The 19,820-nt window shown below is 39.8% G+C and overlaps 1 protein-coding gene across 1 annotated transcript; it reads right to left on the bottom strand.

The window, feature by feature from the left end:
* Positions 1–201: 201 nt before the first annotated feature.
* LOC146378682 (uncharacterized) lies at positions 202–19,363 on the bottom strand. The gene is made up of 13 exons (XM_084941597.1): positions 19,191–19,363; positions 11,154–11,325; positions 10,367–10,547; positions 9,110–9,158; positions 3,971–4,289; positions 3,489–3,592; positions 3,340–3,388; positions 3,179–3,221; positions 2,984–3,023; positions 2,779–2,850; positions 1,590–1,656; positions 1,200–1,257; positions 202–1,054 (listed from the first exon to the last, which is right to left on the bottom strand). Exons 1-13 carry the CDS (start codon positions 19,193–19,195, stop codon positions 1,008–1,010), a joined length of 1,206 nt encoding a protein of 401 aa, XP_084797723.1. The 5' UTR covers positions 19,196–19,363; the 3' UTR covers positions 202–1,007.
* Positions 19,364–19,820: the final 457 nt, after the last annotated feature.

The raw sequence follows: 19,820 nt of genomic DNA, 5'->3' as shown, positions 1-19,820 counted from the left end.
AGGAACAATACTTTATGATTGAGTTTTAACTAATACTTCTTTAATGCTTAATAGTGTGTAGATATTATAAAATGCCACCTAGCTTTTTACATTTTTATTAACTTCTATTTTTTTTTAAATCAAGTGTATGTGACCTACATTATATTAAAAACATTATAAATTCAGTTTTTACCCAGTTTTAATGAAAAATCATACACAAAATTTGCTTGCTTGTCACAATTTTTATTATTTTTTAACAAGATAAGCTTTATTTTTGAGTACTTTTAAAGAGTACTTTATCAGATGACAATGGAAGAATATCAAAAGTAATGTTTTCACATCTGAAAGGTATCATAGTCCTACGTGGGGTCATATGGAGTTTTTCCTGGTATACCCTGAAATGTACATACATGTAAATAACTTCACTTGAGCAATGTTGTGTAATTTTAGACATTCAACAACAGCTGCTGGAATTTCCTGGAATGGAACTCCCCAAAGTTCTATTCTATTCTATTCTATTCTATTCTATTAAAAAGTCAAATTTCTGGCCCATTTTCAAGAATGTAAGTTAACATGTGCTAAAATGTATATCCTTGTAGCTACAAAACCAGTAGTGTGCACTTTTGCTACCACTTCTTTAATTTTGCAAGAACTTGAAATTGTTTGATGGTAAAAGTGTCAACAACCTGTCTGAGCAGATTACTGTTACCTGCCACTGATAAAAATGCCTGGGCATGTCATTCATATGTCTGTTGATGAATATTACATGAAACACTAAAATTTACAACTCCTAGACAATAATTGGAATTCCATTCTGATTTCTATAACTAAGCAAGATATCGGGGAAAAATAATGATAATAATATTTTATTTGAAAATGTGTTCATGTTCATAGTCTTAGGACTGATCAGACTTTAAAGTCCATTGCATGAAAACAAATTAAACAATGTAAAATAAAATAATTTCGCCAAGTAAAACACTGTGAGCACTGCAAGATAAGCATCCATTTTTTTTCTTTTGATCAGTTCTTCAGTCTTCATCCTTGAGCTGTGACCTTTGTAGCTCCTGCATCAGAGCTAGAAAAACAGAGCAATATTCTGGTATAACACAAGATCACAACATACTGTATATGAGTAGTTTCTACATGTATGCCCTAGGTTCCGCTGACATAGTTCCTCTAGGTTCATCTGACATATGGATAGTATATACGTTAGAACTCACCTGTGATAATTTCTTCCTTTACTTTGTAGAGTTCCTTTTTTATATCTTCAAGGATTTCCTTCAAATGCAGACAGAGTATGACGTTTTGCATAAAAGAAGTACATTTGGTTTTAATAAAGAGCCTTAAAACTTTATGTGTACAATAGTACAAATCTGGAAACAATGTTAGAGGCTTTGCAACTATAATTTAAGGTTCTTTAGATGAAATGGCTTTATAATGCAAGTCCTGGGAAAAACAAGCAGAGGCTTAGAACACATATTTTACATACTGAATAGCTTCTCTTGTTTCAAAGGAACTAAAATAGTTTTATGTCATCACAGAAAGTTATACTGTTTACGAAGGAGTTGTAGGATATTGGTGTGTATTTATATAAAGATGGAGGAACAAACCTGTTTAAATTTTTCCATATCACTATCATTTCCTGTACCATCTGAGTTCTTCTTCACCACTTTCATCCTACAAAAGAAAGATACTTTATTACACTGAAGCAAACACAATCAAAGAGGTCATATTTTAGGCCAAACACTTACTTTTATCTTCATGTACGTGTTCCAATAATGTTTCTTTCTTTTAAATTAGTTTGGAGTGCTATGCTACAGAAAGTGGAACACTCACTGAATCAGTTGAGCAGGATAGTGGCAGCATGTCACACTCAATGTGTTTTTCAAAGCAGAAGCAAATGATCACTAATAATTTGGAATTTTATGTGGAAATCTCTAAAACTAAATGGAAGCAAGTTTGAGGCCACCACACTGAAAATATTAATATTTTAAATTAATTATTAAAATATCACATTTTTATATTATTATTATTATTATTATGTGGGGATGATGCAGATGGCATGCTTGAGGCAACTGTTGTTTTGATATGGCGCTATACAATTGAAATGAATTGTTCTGTCAGACATCAGGTGTCTGTGCTGGCCAAGCCTGTTCTTGTAACAGGCAGTCAGCTAAGATCCCTTTTGCCTAAAATAATACAGATTTTAAAAAATTGACATGTTTGTTGTTAATATTCAGCAAATATGAAAGTTGTATAAAAATTCTATATGCTTTTGTGTCACTTTGCATTAAAGTACAAACAATTTTAATGCCTGTATAATACATATATTAAAATAATAAAGTAAGTTTTAATATCTAAGTTAAATAAGTGCATAGACAAGCGGACTAATTATTTGCATTGACAAATATTAATGAGTTCATAAAACTATGGCTGGGTGTAGCTCTCTGGTGTGCCTTTCACTTAATGTTTGCAGTTTTGCGATTACAACAGAGTAAGCTATTTGTACAGTCATGCTCACAGCTCTGCTGGTTATCTGCGGGAACATGTGGTTAAAAACAAAGCATTATCTTTGTCTCAAACATGAGCTGGCCAGGGTAAGCAACACACTTCAGACAGAAACAATAAAAGCAGTTGATAGTTAATCTTATGACAGTAAGACAAAGTAGAAAATAGAAGTGCAGCACACACCAACAAACAAAGAAGTATCTCTTTCAGATTGGAATAGAGCTTCATTGAATGCATATCATCTTAGAAGAGAACCCATGTAGTAGGCAGAGTCAGGGGGAAGACTAGTACCTGGACACTGGAGTAGTGGCAGAGTTTGAACTTGGGCTTGAGTCTTTTTGATTGGTGGTTAAGGATTTGGCTCTGTTGCAAAGAACACAGATGTTTTAGGAAAGTTGTTGATTGCTGAATTGCTGTGGATGGCTCAAAATAGGTTGTTGTTTAGTATATAATGTATGGATCAGTTGTAAAGTGAAAGTCTGAACCAGTCTCTTACCTTGGCATGGTGGCAGATTTTTCCTTGGATTGATTGATTTCTGGTGGGGAATTGTTGTATTTATTATTGCATTTCATGTTAATATCCTCAAATTAAATGTTTTTGTTTCTTTCACAAAAAGTCTATCTACAATGCTGGCTGTAGTGTAAAGAGAGGCATTTATGTTTCTTTATCTACACAGATGTGATTACTCACCCGCTACACCTGAGGATTTCGATACAGAGGACTCAGAATCCTCCTGTAGTTACGTATAAAGATAATTACAGTTATAATTTAATATTTAAATCTTATTAAATCTACAAATACTAAAGACCCATAAAAAATCTTATGGGTCTTCTTGAGAGCACGGGGCTTACATTGTGAGATTCTTCCTTTTTTACAGCTGGCTTATCAGCAGCTTTTCGCCTATTAAAAAAATAAATCCATTACAATACAAACAATGAGATCCTCCATATCAGACTATCACAAGTATTTCTAAGATGTATATCTCTCGATTATGACTTGCCTTCTTGCAAGGATAGCACTCATTTCTCCCATTAGATCACCTCCTCCACTTCCACCGGATGAGGACTGTGGTTTCGGGGCTAGGGCTGCTGAACCTCCCTCATCCTTAACACAAAAAAATGCACATCACTGTGTTTAAAGCCGTTTGGTCCAATGAATAGATCCTTTTGAAAAACATAAAACTAAATACAAACAGTAAAATGTGTGTGTGCATCAGGGTTTTAGAGAACACAAATACATAAATGGACTGATAAAGCACTTTTCTACTCTCCAGGAGTACTCAAAGTGCTCTATACAACAACACACTCCAATGGATGCATGGGAGAGCAACTTGGGGTTAGTATCGTGCACAAGGATACTTGACATGCAGACTGGAGGAGCCATGGCTCAAACCACTGAACTTCCGATCAATAGGGGCCCTGTTCTACCTCCTGAGCTACAGCCACCCCATATATGTATATGCATATATGTATTTGCTCATACCTTTACTGTTTTGCGCAATTTGGCTCCTGCTAGAGCTGCAGCCAGATCATTTCCACTGCCACCTCCACCTCCTCCACTGCCTCCTGCAACCGGTGGGGGTGGAGGTGCAGGTGGAACCATACCTCCAGATGGAGGTGGTGGAGGTGCAGGTGGGCATCCCCCAGAAGGAGGTGGGGGTGGACCTGGAGGTGGTGGGGGTGCTGGTGGGGCAGGTGAAGTAGCTGGTGGGGCAGGAGGGGCAGGAGGTGCTGATACAGTGGCCTGGCGTTCTCGCTCCAGACGTTCTTTCTCTTGCTGTTCCTGCTTCTGACGTTCGAGTCTGGACGAAGATAGACAGATAAATTAGAGCTAAGTGCTGCTGTTTGTATAAAAACTCAACAGGTATAATACATGTGTTTATATTTGTTTTATCAGTGAGGTGTTTTATGTATTTGTGTTTTATTGTATTTTATATTTGTATTTTATTGTACAGCACTTTGGTCAGCCTCGGTTGTTTTTAAATGTGCTTTATAAATAAACTTGACTTGACTTGACTTCACTGAAAATCCATCCTTTATATATTGTGTGTGGAGGTTCATAGTCGTGCAAATCGTGGTAGTTTTAAGAGGTTAGAAAAAGAAAGGAACTTGATTTCTTTAAGTTTCTGAGTATGCTTCACCTCCCATCCCAGGGTTCCAGAAACAAAAGACAAACAAAAGAATTCCAGGTATTTAACAAGTAGTGGTGTCCCCTCTGGAGGTGGTTGTTGACCTAATACAGATCATGTGAGTCAAAAAAGGCATAGGCCATTACCATCAGAAGGGGACAAGGGTGAAACCTCTGTGAGACCCACCCTATCATGTGACCTATTAAGGTCAACTGAGGCAAGGTGTAAGTTGCAGTTGAAGCGCCTGAGAACTACAATATCAGTTCTTCATAGCTGGTGTTGAAAGCGACCACCTCTGTTCAATTGTAGTTGTTTGTTATGGACATGGATGGGAGGAACACTTTTCAAGTGGTAAGGGAGTATGAAAGAGAATCCAGGAAATTCTATACTATAAAATTCCCCTCTGATTAAATCTGAGATGCAAAGAGTCCAGATTGGTCCCAAGAGTTTGTGGTTTTAAACTACAGTCAAGAAACATAGAATTAAGCAGATCTGATGGAGTAGTACAGAACCAACTCCCGAGTAAACGATACAGGTCCTGACTGTTGGCTGTGCTTACGTGTCGAGCAGCAGGTTAGAGTATCTGGCCTTCTTACAGAGGGGCTCCCCAAGCTACCCAGCTGGGGTACCCCCCTCATCACTGATCTTTGATGAGGGGGCTTGGCTCACAGTCTCTGCTCTAACTCATCTCAAAAGTGTTCTGTTGGGTTAAGATTGTTGCTCTGTATAGGCCAGTCATGTTCTACCACACCAAACTTGCTCATTAATGTCTTTATAGACCTTGCTTTGTGCACTGGTGCGTCATGTTGCAACAGAAAGGGGGCATCTCCAAACTGTTCCCACAAAGCTGAGAGCATGATATAGTCCAAAATGTCTGACATGTCGGAAGCATTAAGAGTTCCTTTCAGTGGAAGTAAGAAGCCAGGGCCTACTCCTGAAAAAAGGTTGCCACATCATAATCCATCCACCACCAAATATTTATCCTTGGCACAGTGCCGTCAGACAAGTACCATTCTCCTGCCAACTGCCAAACCCAGACTCACCCACCAGATTACTAGATGGAGAAGCCCAAATTGTCAAATGTTTCCATTTCTCTAGAGTGAAGTGGTGGTGTGATGCATCCAATGTTCTGCATTACGCTTGGTGATGTAAGGCTTGGATGCAGCTGATTGGCCAAAGAAACCAATTAAATGAAGCTTTCTATGCACTGTTCATGAGCTAATCTGAAAGTCACATGAAGGTTTGTAGTGATTACTATGCAGAAAGTTGCCGACTTCTGTGCAATATGTGCCTCAGCATTTGATGACCCTATTCTTTGATTTTCAAATAAGCTTTGCCTGGAGTGTGTCTGAACTTTCTTTTATGTTTAATTTACGATACAGTGAATGTGTCCATTTGCGTACGTATTTGCCTATGCCAAACCTATGGAGAGGGCTTTTCAACATACACAAACATCTCTCGTGCAGTCTTCCAAAAACACTATGGATAGGTGTGACTAACTGGCTGACTGTTTGAAAAGTGGATCATGGCAAGGCAGTGACAGCAGAGTTCACCACAAATTTTAGAAGCCCCAAAAAATATAAAAGCATGAAAGTGATGTGGTGGTTACAGAAGACAATTTTCATTTGTTTAACACCTGGTTTCAGGCGTTATAGTTTCAGTTTTCTCTATGGGTGAGTGAAGGACCAGCCACAGCACAAGGAGAGTGTGCCACAGAACAGTTGTTTGTGACATTGCCCTTATTTACAGCAAACAGCTACAATATGTAGACCAGGGGGGTCAAATTCATTTTTACGTTGTGGGCTACATACAAACCACTTTGATGTTAAGTGGGCTGGACCAAAGAAACTCTCCTTTCCATCAGTCCAAGTGCTATGGGTTTTTTTTTAAAAAAAGATTTTTGGGTTTGACTCATTTTTTATTATCTTTGTATTATAGTTTTGCTCTCCTAATCTATAGGTCTTTAGGTGCATTCTAGGTAAAGATGAGTTTTGTGTTTGAGCTCTACAGTCTTCTGTTTATGTTTTATATTTATAGATAGCGTAGTATCTATATTTCTGGTTCATGGTTCTAGTTTCTTTTTTCATCATGTTATATTTCCTTTGTTTCTAGTCTCTCTTCCTCATTTGGTTATGTATTCTTCAGTTATCATTGTTTTTGTGTTCCCTTTCTGTCACCCCAGTCAGTCATGTCTCCATGTTTGTTGATTTCCCCTTAAGTTCATGTCTTAGTCCTGGGTCTCAGTGTATTACTTCCTATTTTATTTTGATAGTCCCTTGTGTCTTGTGTTGTGTTTAGTTTTGTTTGCCCCTGTCTCATTAGTTTAATTCCATCCAGCAGTTTTCCCTGGTGAGTATATATTTTCTCCATTTGTTCTTTGTCATGTTATCCCTCAAAGTTGTGTCCTCCCTTGCAGTATGTTTTTTTTTTTTGTTTGTTTGTTTTTTTCCCGTTGAGTTGCAGGTTTGATTTACCTTGTTAAATTTCTCATGTAACTTTGTGATTTGCTTTACTTTAATAAAAGCAACTTTGTAGTTTATTTTCTCATATTTCTCATATTTTATACTTTTGATTGTAGATAGTGGAAAAAAGGACATTTTATTTTTGTCATCTAACTCATCACTTTGATGTAGTTTGGGGGGAGGTCTTTATCAGCAGAAAAAGCGTAGTCTGTCCATAGGACCACTGCAGAAGCATTCGAGATAGATTGAGGAGCTCAGTCATTCAGGAAGGGCACAAGGTAGAGTTGCTACTCCCCCATCATGAAAGGAAGCAGTTGAGGTGGTTCAAGAATGTAACAAGGACACCTACAAGGTGCTTCCTAGCTGAGGTATTTTGGGCATGCCAAACTAGAAGAAGACGCCAGGGCAAACCCAGAACATACAAGCCAGCCATGAGATCATTACTTTTGGCTGGCTGGGAAACACTTTGGTGTCCTCCCGAAGAGGTCTAGGAGGTGGGTGAGATAAGCAAGGTGTAAACATCTTTGCTTTTAGGCTGTGTGCTCCAAAAATAATGTCACATCCACATAAAAGAAACCCTAATTAGTGCCTGCTGACTGTGCACTTGTGTTCCAACTAGCTCGCTTGCAGTGGGATAATTAGCGCGCGGCCAGACTGCCTTCTTTCCCCTGCTCCCTCCCTGGAAACGTGCTTAGCTGGAGATCTGAGAGATGATGTGCTTGCAGCCACCAGCAGCCGCCTACAAACTTCACTCATATTCCTCATTAACCCTCCCTTAATGCTTTAAGCCCTTCAACTAATCCAACAACATGCCTTGTTTTGGTGTCACTTCACCCAGTCGTGCACTTTTCAGGCTACGTCCACACTAGCCCGGATAGATTTGAAAACGGCATTTTCGTCTGAAAATACTCCGTATCCACACTAGCGTGTTCAAAGAGTTGCGCATCCACACTAAAACGTCCAAAAACGCTGACGTTGCAGTTCCACGCATGCTTGAAATGCAAAACGACTCGACCTACGTCATTTCCCTCTGCCGTTTATTTACATTCCGGCTCTTTGAAACGTGGCAGCGAAATGGCAGGACAAAGCACCGAATTTTTAAAGTGGACTGATAATGAGGTGGAGTTGTTGCTCCGAGTCACCAACGAGTACAAGGTTTCCAAAGCAAGTGAGAACATCAACTGGGAGATAGGGCTACCAAAATTGTGAGCAAACAAAACAACTGCTGTCCGATGCCGTCCGCCATCTTAGTTTAAGTGGTCACATGACTGCATCATATGACCAACATGCGTCAAGTCTGCGTTTTCGAGTGTCCACACTGCGACGGGACAGCTCCATTTTGAAATGTATGCGTTTTTGAGAGTGTTTTCAAAACACTGCATTTTTCCTTGGGGAAAATGCCATCTCAGTGTGGACGGGAGGCGTTTTCAAACGAAAACACATTAGTGTGGACGTAGCCTCAGCTTCTGTAACCTGGTGCATTGCACTGCTGCCGCCACAGCTAGGTTTTGACAGTCAAGTGTACAGTCATGTTAGTTTATTCTGCCATTCTAGTGATATATCAGAAGGTCAGAGTTTCATAAATTCTACAGAGGGAGTGGAAACATTTTGATAACATGAGACTTTATTGAAAAATACTTGGCAATGACTTTGCTTTCAGTTTTGGCTTCTTCTCTTTCTGTATCAGCGCTGATGTGGTGGTATTGTCTAAGCAGAGAAAGCTGTTGTTCAGGAAAATAATGCAGCTGCTATTTACGTCTTAATGGTGAGCATAAATAGAAGTGACTGTGCAGCGCAAGCAACCAGTGCAGAGTATACTAGTGCCTTTAGACTGATGAACTCATGACTTGTATCAAGGAGAAAATAGATATGTGGACTATCTGCTGTAAACAACATATCTCTGCATTTGCATTGTAGTCTTTATTAGTCTGTAATAACTGCTGAAAATGTTAATTAAAAGCAGAAACAAAACCTAAAAACCAATGACATAAAATAGATATCAGCCTTAGTATAATTAAGAATGAACTGTACCTTCTCTGTTGTTCCAGCTGCTGTGCAGTGGGGCCGTTCTGAGCTGGGCCTAAGAAAAAGCATTAAAATTATTTAAAATTAATATATTACATAGATAATATAAAATATGCATGTATGCTTATATTAGGGCTCTCAAAGCCAACGAGATGATAACACATTCATGCAAATTCAGTTTAAAGCTTCTATTTTTTGACTCTCAATTAATGTACGGCTGCACTGTGATCTTTGATAGTTCAGGATGTTTGGAAGTGATGCATCAGTAATGTCAAAGCTATGCCAGATTGTTCTCTGGACAAAACCAAAGTTATTTGTATTTACTGTCAGTGTGAACTGAGTTACCACATTGAGTCTCAAATGCCACTTGGTGGCTAATAACAATTAAAAATTGCTATTGAGCGCTTTTGATAACTGGCAGGGAATCTTTTACAATGGTTTGAAGAAATTTTATCTCACTTTTTTTGAAGAATTGTTTTAATTCAGGCATAGAAATGTTTTTCTGTATAAGTATCTAAACAGAGTTATAGTCCAGATAAAACTCCAAAAAAGTAGTTGGAATAAATGCCTAATAATCAAAAATAATTGTATTAACTAACATTTATTTATAGGACAGTACACTGGTTTTTAGGCTTATTAGTTTTCAGTGTGCCTAATACATTTTTTATGCAATTCAAGTTGTACTATTTGTTTTGATTTTGTCATTTCTAATCTTAGAAAGATTAGCAACACACTTTTTTTTACATACTTATATCTCTTATATCTTTTTTCCACTCTGTGTCACTCACATATATTCCCACCCCACCACCATACCACACTTACAGATTATTGTCAGAATATAAAGACATTGCTATGCTCCTTGTTTTAGCCTTTTCCCATGTGCCTTTTGTACCAGTTACTGTTTTGCTCTTCCCGTTTTTCTGATCAGTAATAGCTATGTTCCCTAATGTTTCCCATCTTCCCTAATTACCTTGTGTGTTTCTGGCCTTCATCTCCCCATAGCTTTTTTTTCGCATCAACCTATTTCTTGTTTACTGTGCATCCTGTTCCTTATGTTCCATCTTTGTTTCCTAGCTCCCAGGGTTTTCCAGGCATTTCCATGTGTTCTTATGGCTTTTGGTTTACCTTCAATAAAGGATTATATTCACTGGAACCTGCCTGTCTAAGAGTCTGCATTAAGGGTCCTCAGTCTTCACCAAATCTGACAGACAGGAATACTGCACGATCTGGATCTAACATGTCTTCTTGCACTGGTGTGGTTACCTGCAACTGCCGGGGCACTGACAGTATCTAAAGCATGCGTCATGGTGTTGGCAAACAGAGTAGCATCTTCTTTACTGCCAAAATTTAGCCCCCACACCTGCTTGTGATCACGCCACTGATGGAAATTTGGTGTGGCTTGATTATACTTCATTCCTTTGATAATGGGACAATTGATCACCACCTGATGAAAACAGGAAGCGAAGGATAGTAAATGTAAATTAAATATAAAGTTAGTCAGGCCAGAAGTAAATTTGTTTGAATATATAATTATATGTGAGATCATATTGCTGATGCTTGGCCCACAGTAGATTGTAATATGCATGGAATAAACCAATACATGTTGTGGGTATTCATCTGTTAATTATTAAGTCTGTGCAAGGTGAACAGAATACACTGCGTGTCTCAAAGTGTATATACATACATACATACATACATATATATATATATATATATGTACACACACACACACACACACACACACACATATATATATATATATATATATATATATATATATATATACATACACATACACACACACACATACACATTCCACTGTGAGAGACAGAATCTGAAAAGAAAAATGCGGTAATCACATTGTATGATTTTTGAACAATGTATTTGTGAATAAATTGATCACCCTGAACTTGCAAAATCCCAGGGTGATATGTGTGTGTGTGTGTGTGTGTGTGTTAGTGTGTGTGTGTGTGTGTGTGTGTGTGTGTGTGTGTCCAATCAGAACATGAGAAGGTAATTGTCTGGTTTCGTGTGTATGCTTTTCTTGTACCTGCTGGTCAGCCTGCAGTTTGCGTCCCACTACTCTGAAGGTGTTTGCTGAAGGGTTGTGATAGATCTGGACACGGCTTATAGATGTACTGTCAGATCCTGCTGGCACCCAGCGCTTGCTGTTGTCATCATACAGCATGACTGTTGCCCTCACCTGACAGATACTGGACTCACTGTTGGAGGGAATTATTAGGAAAAAAAGATGACCAGATGCAGTGCAAGAACAAAATACGAAAATGGTGTAAGTGTACAGATAAAAGAAGCATGAACATTCTTCTATAACACGAACTCTTCTGGGAAGGCTTTCCATAAGATTTAGGAGTGAGTTTACAGGAAATTTTGATAATTCTTTCAGAAGTGCATTTGTGTTCAATTGGGTTGAGGTAGGGCTCAGGTGCAGGCCAGTCATGTTCTTCCACACCAAACTTGCTCATCAATGTCTTTATGGATATCTTGGAATGCTGAAGTTTTAAGAGTTCCTTTCACTGGAGCTAGAAGCCCAGGCTGAGCTCCAGAAAAGCAAGGCCACATCATAATACCCCTGCACCAAACTTTACACTTGGCACAATGCAGTCAGACAAGTATTACTGTCCTGGCAACTGCCAAACCCAGACTCATCCATTGGATTGCTGATGGAAAAGCATGATTTGTCACTCCACAGAACGTGTTTCGACATCTATAGAGTGTTGGTGATGCATCCAATGCTCTGCATTACGCTTGGTGATGTAAGGCTTGGATGCAGTTGCTCTACCAAGGAAACCCAGTAAATGAAGCATTAAATGAACCCATTAAATGAAACACACTATTCTTGAGCTAATCTGAAGGTCACATGAAGTCTGGAGGTGTGTAGCGATGAAATCGCAGAAAGTTTGAGATCCCTCACTATGACTTTATGCAGCCTACCACTTCATGGCTAAATTGCTGTTGTTCCCAATCGCTTCCAATTTGTTTGTAATTCCACTAAGAGTTAAATTTATTAATGAGGAAATTTTATGACTGGACTCGTGTAACCCATGGTGGAGGGGGTTACACGCCAAGCAACAGTTCAGAGTACCCAGCCTTCTTATGGTCATTGAGTACTTCAAGGAACTATCTGCCTGATCTGAACCTGAGTAGTGTTTCATCATTGGAGTTTTGTGCAAACCACAGTTTGCCCATGACCAACACCATGTTAAGGGTATCCATAAGTGATACCCTATTAGAGCACTTCGCTCTCGCTCTGCAGGCCTACTTGTTGTTCCTAGAGTATTTAAAAGTAGAATGGGAGGGAGAGCCTTCAGTTTTCAGGCCCCTCTTCTGTGGAACCAGCTTCCAGTTTGGATTCGGGAGACAGACACTATCTCTACTTTTAAGATTAGGCTTAAAACTTTCCTTTTTGCTAAAGCATATAGTTAGGGCTGGACCAGGTGACCCTGAATCCTCCCTTAGTTATGCTGCAATAGACGTAGGCTGCCGGGGGATTCCCATGATGCATTGAGTTTTTCCTTTCCAGTCACCTTTCTCACTCACTATGTATTAATAGACCTCTCTGTATTGAATCATATCTGTTATTAACCTCTGTCTCTCTTCCACAGCATGTCTTTTATCCTGTCTTCCTTCTCTCACCCCAACCGGTCGCAGCAGATGGCCACCCCTCCCTGAGCCTGGTTCTGCCGGAGGTTTCTTCCTGTTAAAAGGGAGTTTTTCCTTCCCACTGTCGCCAAAGTGCTTGCTCATAGGGGGTCATATGATTGTTGGGTTCTTCTCTGTATCTATGAAGCGCCTTGAGGCGACTTTTGTTGTGATTTGGCGCTATATAAATAAAATTGAATTGAATTGAATTGAAGTGTAAGTGGCACCAGGACATCCTAGGTCACAGATCAGCGATCAATATTGTAATCATATCATCTGATCTGCGACCTTTGATCTGGACACTTGGATGAAGAGAGAAGCTGAGCTGTCAACTGATCACCACCTGGTGGTTAATTAAATCAGGTGGCAAGAGGATGCCTGACACATGTGCCACACCTAAACGTACAGTGAGGGTGTGCTGGCCCCTGATCCAGGAGATCTTCAACTCTCACCTCCGGCAGAAATACAACAGCATTCTGTGGCTGGAGAAAGAATCTGCACCTAGACTGCTGAGGCAGCTGCAAGTAGATGCTGCAAGGTGGTTGGCCCCTGTTATGGCAGTAACCAGATGAACCAGATGGTGGACACTAGGGATGGGTATCGTTTAGGTTTTATCCGATACCAGTACCAAACCGGTACTTTTGAAACGGTGCCCGTGCTTAAACGGTGCTCAAACTGGTGCTTAAAGAATGAAGAACACAAACTTTGTCCAAAAACCTCTCATGTTTAGCTGTTTTTTTTGTAAAAAGACAACAATGTTAGCCTTTTCTGCAGCTATAGGGGATTTATGGTATCACTCTTGGCTGGAAGCAGTGCTTAATCAATGGGGGAAAAAAACACCAACTTTGTCCAAAAACCTCTCATGTTTAGCTGTTTCCAACTTTTTCTTTGGTCATTTTAGCTTTTTTGGCCAGGGTGAAGGGAGTATCTGCCATCAAACAAGAAGACAGCCGCATGTAACTACGACGGTGTTTGCTAGTTCACCTTACGTGCATTAATTTAATAACGTGGTTAGCCTCCTCAACGTAAATTACACACGAACAACATTAAACTACTGACCCAGAGAAGAACGGCTGCTGCTGCCATCATCATCCATCATCATTTCTGCTACACTGGCAGGGCTAGGGGCCAGGACTCTCCTCTTCGGGTTTTTGGGGGATGTTGCAAACTCCGGGACCGATAACAGGCACCACACCCGCAGTAGATGTGCTCGATGTGAGATCTCGCAGCAAGCTATCAAATACGGCTTTTAAAAAAATGCTATGCGTCGCCAGGTTTTTCATCAGATTCGAGGTGTTACCTCCTTTGCACAGTATCACCTTAAAGCACTTGTTGCAGGCTGCTGAGTTTGCATCTTTTGCTGTGAAGTACAGCCAGACTTTTGACCGCTTCGCCTTGGGCGTTTTTAATCTGTAGCTCTGCTCTAAAAGAACGTACGTACGTACCTACTGCGCTTGCAAAGGTAAAATGATTGGCTGGAATCCAAAGTGTATGACATCTCAGGGGAAAAAAAGCACCGAAATAAAGCACCGAAATGTGCGCTGCTTTTCGGTCTGGTTACTACCGTTTATGTCAGAACCGGTGCCATACCGGTACCCATCCCTAGTGGACACCAGAGAAATTTGTTTTGTCACAGCAGGAAGTGGACAGTGCAAAAGGTTTAGTTAACCTTTGGAACTTTTGAGGCAGCTGATGGGTACTAGCATGCCAAGCAGAACATGTCTCGGGTGGTAGCTGAAGCAAAAACAGAGGATATAATCGGGTAGCGGAAAGAATACCTCCTTAATCGACTTCTGTAGAGAAAGCAGACTCTAGGGACGAGGGAGACAACTTGCCCATCACTGAAAAAAAGGTCACTGAGGTCATTAATCCCCTGGAGTTGATGAGCGTGTCCAAATCACATGACTGATTTAAGATGACATAGCAGTAATATGCAGCCACGTGGAGTCTATTTCTTTTTTTGTTTGTTTTAAGAGTGTGTATAAACTATAGGTTAGTTTTTAAATTGTGTTAATAGGCCAAGTAAAACCAAGGTTATGATAAATAATTTACAAAATGCTTTTTTATGAATACGAGCCTCCCTGAGAAGATGTATGCCAGGTTGCTGAAAAAGAGCTTGTCCATTAGTCAAACCTAACTGACAAACAATGCAGATCCTGTTCATGGAACACTGGACTAGCTCTTTATCCTTGGAAGAATATTTGAGTGTGTCCAATTCATCTACATGTGTTTTGGGAACTTGGAGAAGGCATTCGACTGTGTCCTTTGGAGTGTCCTACTGGGGGTGCTTCAGGCGTTGCCATTCAGTCTCTGTACAACTGTTGCAGGAGCAATGTCTGCATTGCCAACAGACATTGACAGACTCATTCCTGGTGCGTGTCTTCGCCAGGGCTACCCCTTTTCGACAATTCTGTTAATAATTTTTATGTACAGAATTTCTAGAAGTAGCCAGGTGGCAGAAGGCTTCCACTTTTGTGGCCTCAGAATCTCAACTCTGCTTGGTACTCCAACATAGTACTCTGAACAGTACCATATTGGAATTCACTGAGCCCCTTAGACCAACCCATTCTTTCACAAATGTTTGTAGGTATATGCAACATCAGTGCCCTGTTGAGATAATAAGCTCCACTAAATAAAGGATGAGATAAAATCCACTGAGTCAAGACAATAATGCTCCTTATCATGCTTAGAGGGTATCACCAGTCCAGCATCCTCAGATTGTACGCTAAGTGGAAGAAAGGACGCAGATTAGTAGTAAGTATCAGAACCATTATTCTGGATGAAACAACAAAGATCCATAAGTACATCAAGAAGCTGGCTATAATGATCGCGTGCTTAGTGCACCAGAAACCCGAGACACAAGAGGTGCTAGAGGAGGGACCATAATGGAAGGATAGGCACCTGTTATTGAAAAATCTTACCAATGACAGGACAATGACTAAAAGACACCAGAGAGGCACTAATTATGTCAGTATGGGAACAAACTTTAAGCACAATTCAATTCAATTGACTTGAATTCAATTTTATTTATACAGCATTAAATCACAACAGCAGTCACCTCAAGGTGCTTTATATTGTAAGTTAGACCCTACAATAGTGCATACAGATAAAAACCTAACAATCATGTGACCCCCAATGAGCAAGCACTTTGGTGACAGTGAGAAGGAAAGACTCCCTTTCAACAAAAAGAAACCTCCTTCAGAGCCAGGCTAAGGGAGGGGCGGCCATATACTGTGACCATTTCGGGTGAGAGAAAGAAGACAGGACAAATGACATGCTGTAGAAGAGAGCCAGAGATTAATAACAAGTATGATTAAATGCAGAGAAGTCTAAGTCACACGATCAATAGAGGCTGGGATGTGAGGCTGGGATCCAGCACGTAACAGAAAGGTGTAAGATGCTAGCAGGCAGGAGATACATGGAACGCTATAATCAAGTGGCTGGAACAGTATACAGAAACATCTATGCCAAGTCAGCCCTGACTTAGTGGACAAACAGAAGAAGATGGCCGTAGTGATAGATGCAGCGATACCAAGTGATAGCAACATTGGGAATAAGGAACACGAGAAGCTCAAGAAATACCAAGCGCTAGGAGAGGAGCATGAGGTGATGTGAAGGTGAAGGCAGCAATGGTGCCTCGGGGTACTGACCCCCAAACTGGGCAAGTGGCTCCAGCAGATCCCAAGAATGACATCTGAGATCTCTGTCCACAAGACCACAGTCCTAGGAACAGCAAAGATACTTTTGAGGACCCTCAAGCTCCCAGGATTCAAGCTTGAAGCATAGACCGACTGGGTGCTGGTTTAGCTCACTGGGATGAGCAGGTGACCGCATGCCGTATGGCTGGGAGCGGCCAGTGCGGGTTTTAACACAACCTGCGGCCCTTTGCCTCATTTCTTCCTCTATCTCTCCTGCTGCTTTCCTGTCACTCTTCACTGTTTCTATCCAAAAAAGGCTGAAAAAAACCATTGTTGCTTGTTTGGAAGAGTTGCCAGGAGACAGTTTCTTCTTGCTAAAGAACATTTAATATTTGCAAAGTTTTATCGGAATAAACCACAAGCTTTCTGGAACAATGTTTTCCAGACAGACCACACTAGAGTTTGGCTATTTGGGAACTGAACCATGCAATATTTGGCAAATCCCAAACATACTATATAAGCACAAACACACTAAATTTGGGTTTTTGTTAAATAAATATGTTATAATTGTGTGATATGACCTATATATGTCACGGACCCGGCTCTGGGGACTCGGGGTCCGTGGGCAGTGGGGACTATGACTGTTGTTGTTGTTGTTGTTATTGTTATTATTATTATTATTATTATTATTATTATTATTATTATTATTATTATTATTATTATTATTTGGTGTGTTGTCTGCACTGCCCCTGTGCACATCTGTATGTAGGCAGGTATGTCTGTGTGTATTGCCTTTCTGCTGTGGCCAAGTTACAGGCACCTTCAGCCCTGGGGGCGTGGCCTAACTTGAGGGCTGGCCACACCCGAAGTCCTGGCCGCACACCTGCTCCTCATCTGGGCTCGTCGGGGGAGCTATTTAGATGAGCGATGGAGCTTCCACCGACGCTGGATTATTGCGTTTGACTACACGTCAGTCTTCTAGCACAGTCAAGTGTGAGTGTATGCCTGCTGGGACAAGTGTGTAACGGCTGCCTCTATTGTTTTCCCCTCAGGAGGAGTGTGGGACGAGAAGGAGCAGTGAGCACGGGGAGTGCAGGGACACTGGGGCAGAGAGCACTACACGGGGACTTTTGGGAAGAAGACACTACACGGGAGTCTGGGAAACTGGGGATTTATTGTTGTTTACTTCACCACCTTTTAAATAAACACTGTTTTTTTTTTTTTTTTGCCTGTCCCATTTGGTTCTTTAGCCGTCAGAATTGTTGTCCAATGGATTTATTTTGCCAAATGGATCATCATGGCATTGCCGTATTGGTCCATTTGATCGACCTTTGTTTTTATTATTTATTTTATTTTATTTTCAGTTGTTACAGACGGGACAGACATGAGTGAGGGATAGGAAAGGGAGAAAGAAAGAGGAAGGAAAAGAAAAACAGAAGGGGAGAGGGACAGTGAGAAAGGGAAAAGAAAAAAAAAAATCTCCTGGATCACCTGTTGGGAGAAAAAGAATAGAAAACAAGCAAAAAAAAACAAAGCAACATACTAAACACAACACCATCGCATTAATCTAGCTAAGTGTAAACAGCAGTAAATATTAAACATTGAATGTTGTTGTGCAGCACGCAGGACAGACAGCGCACAATGTGCTTTGAAGTAGCAGCCAAGAAAGGTGTGATTTAAGTCTACGAACAGTGAACACCCGTGTGCACACCTGTGTGGATCAGCGCGCTTGTATTCAAATGGTTTCCCCATGTAATGGTCTGCAAGAGGTCTGATCTCGTAAATAAACACTGTTGCACTGAAGAGTCCGGCGTTTGGGTCCTATTTCCCCATCTCCCCACGGTCTGCCAGCCAGACCGTGACAATATAACTCCACATCCAGATTATATTAAAATTATTTTAGAACCTAGCAAAGACCTTTTTTAAAAAATAATCATATTCTTTCATATACTTTTTATTTATTATGTCCTGACACATAGAACTTTTCAAGTTCTATAAAATACATACAGGGTGGACTTTCTTTTCTATTTCTAAACTGTTCAAATTTTGTATATAAAATCTAATTAATTCCACTAGTTAGTCAATCTGTTTAGCACATTTGAAAAGTAAGTAATGCTTCATAGCTTTACAGAGGTTCAGAACCCTAAATTTGTACACTGTAAAGTAATGGGGCAAATATGTGTTTGTATTTTTGATGATTATTTCATTAAAACAATTATACATTTATACCTTTATGTATTTATCCTGTGTGGTTTGAATGTTTGTATGCAAAAATTAATGAAATAATAAAAAGACTACATGTCTCTACAAGTCATTATGACACTGACTTGTTTTCAGTCTGCTACTTGCAACGTCTGTAGCCTGTGGGAAAGCTTTACTTCCTGTCACAAAGGTTTTCATGTTTTGACCACTTCCTGTGATCAGTACAATGCCTAATATGGACTGTATTTCACCTGTCATATGCACCAAGTTCTCAAAAAGTTTTGGTTCCCCAGAATGCTTTCTTGGATTAAATAACATTATCAGAAAAAAGGAAATGCAGATACATTTTTAGTCTATGCGCAATAACTATAATAATTGAAGCACCTGTTATAAGCTTCAGACACTTGCAGACAACAGGAAATGTAGTCAGAACTAAATATCTTTTCTGTAAAATATAGAGAGCACTATGAGAGTCGGTGTTGTTTTACACATTCTTTCACGAGTCATTCAAAATTGGAATGAACACATGTTTCTTTCCTCAGTTTAAAAAAATTGATTAATATAACTAATGTAAGAAAATGACTCACCCCATATTTCAGCTTTGGTCAATATCCAGCGTTTCACTTGTTTTTTAACAATATTTCTTCACTTCAAAATTAATCGCGTCTTTAGAACCTACTGTCATCCCTGATTGCACATCTGAGTTGCTCTCTCGCTCTGTGACTTTTTTAGCAGCAAGCATTTGCACTTCTGCCTTTGTATTGTCATTTCCTAGACAGTTTTTTTCTTTCTTCCTGTTCTCGTCTCCACTCGCTCTTTCAAATTCGTATTTTCACACCTCCCCCATTTTCTGTCTCCCTGCGGTATAGCTCTGATTTCTGTCTGCTTTTTCTTTTCTATCAAGCTGTTGTTTTTAATTAGGGCGAGTCCTCTTGACATAATTATTATTACTATTTCAGATAAAGAGCACATGTGTGGTTTAACAAAAATTTCTGTAATTACGTTTGTGCAACACTGTTATGTTTGTATTCATTGTATTATAGGTAGGTAGTAAAAATAAAAGTCATAGTAAAGTAACAGCAACAAGTTTAGGCTTCAACCTACAAATTAAAATCTAATGAGTAATCCCTCAGTCTTCATTACAACAATTGTGACTGCTTCAGATCTTGCTTTACTATCCTCTTGTTGCAGAATAAGAGTGGTGTATTCTTACCTTC

Source organism: Perissodus microlepis, chromosome 10 (genome assembly GCF_051167445.1).
Source record: "Perissodus microlepis isolate ML-2025 ecotype Zambia chromosome 10, ASM5116744v1, whole genome shotgun sequence".
NCBI lineage: Eukaryota > Metazoa > Chordata > Actinopteri > Cichliformes > Cichlidae > Perissodus > Perissodus microlepis.
This window is presented reverse-complemented; position numbering and strand designations above follow the sequence as displayed.

What these genes read in the sequence shown, in the direction of transcription:
- LOC146378682 (XM_084941597.1), bottom strand. An exon ending in AGTGCTATCCTTGCAAGAAG is followed by an intron (nt 3,389 to 3,488) that starts GCAAGTCATAAT and finishes TTTTTTTAATAG; the next exon opens with GCGAAAAGCTGCTGATAAGC. An exon ending in GCCACTACTCCAGTGTCCAG is followed by an intron (nt 1,657 to 2,778) that starts GTACTAGTCTTC and finishes TTTCTTTTGTAG; the next exon opens with GATGAAAGTGGTGAAGAAGA.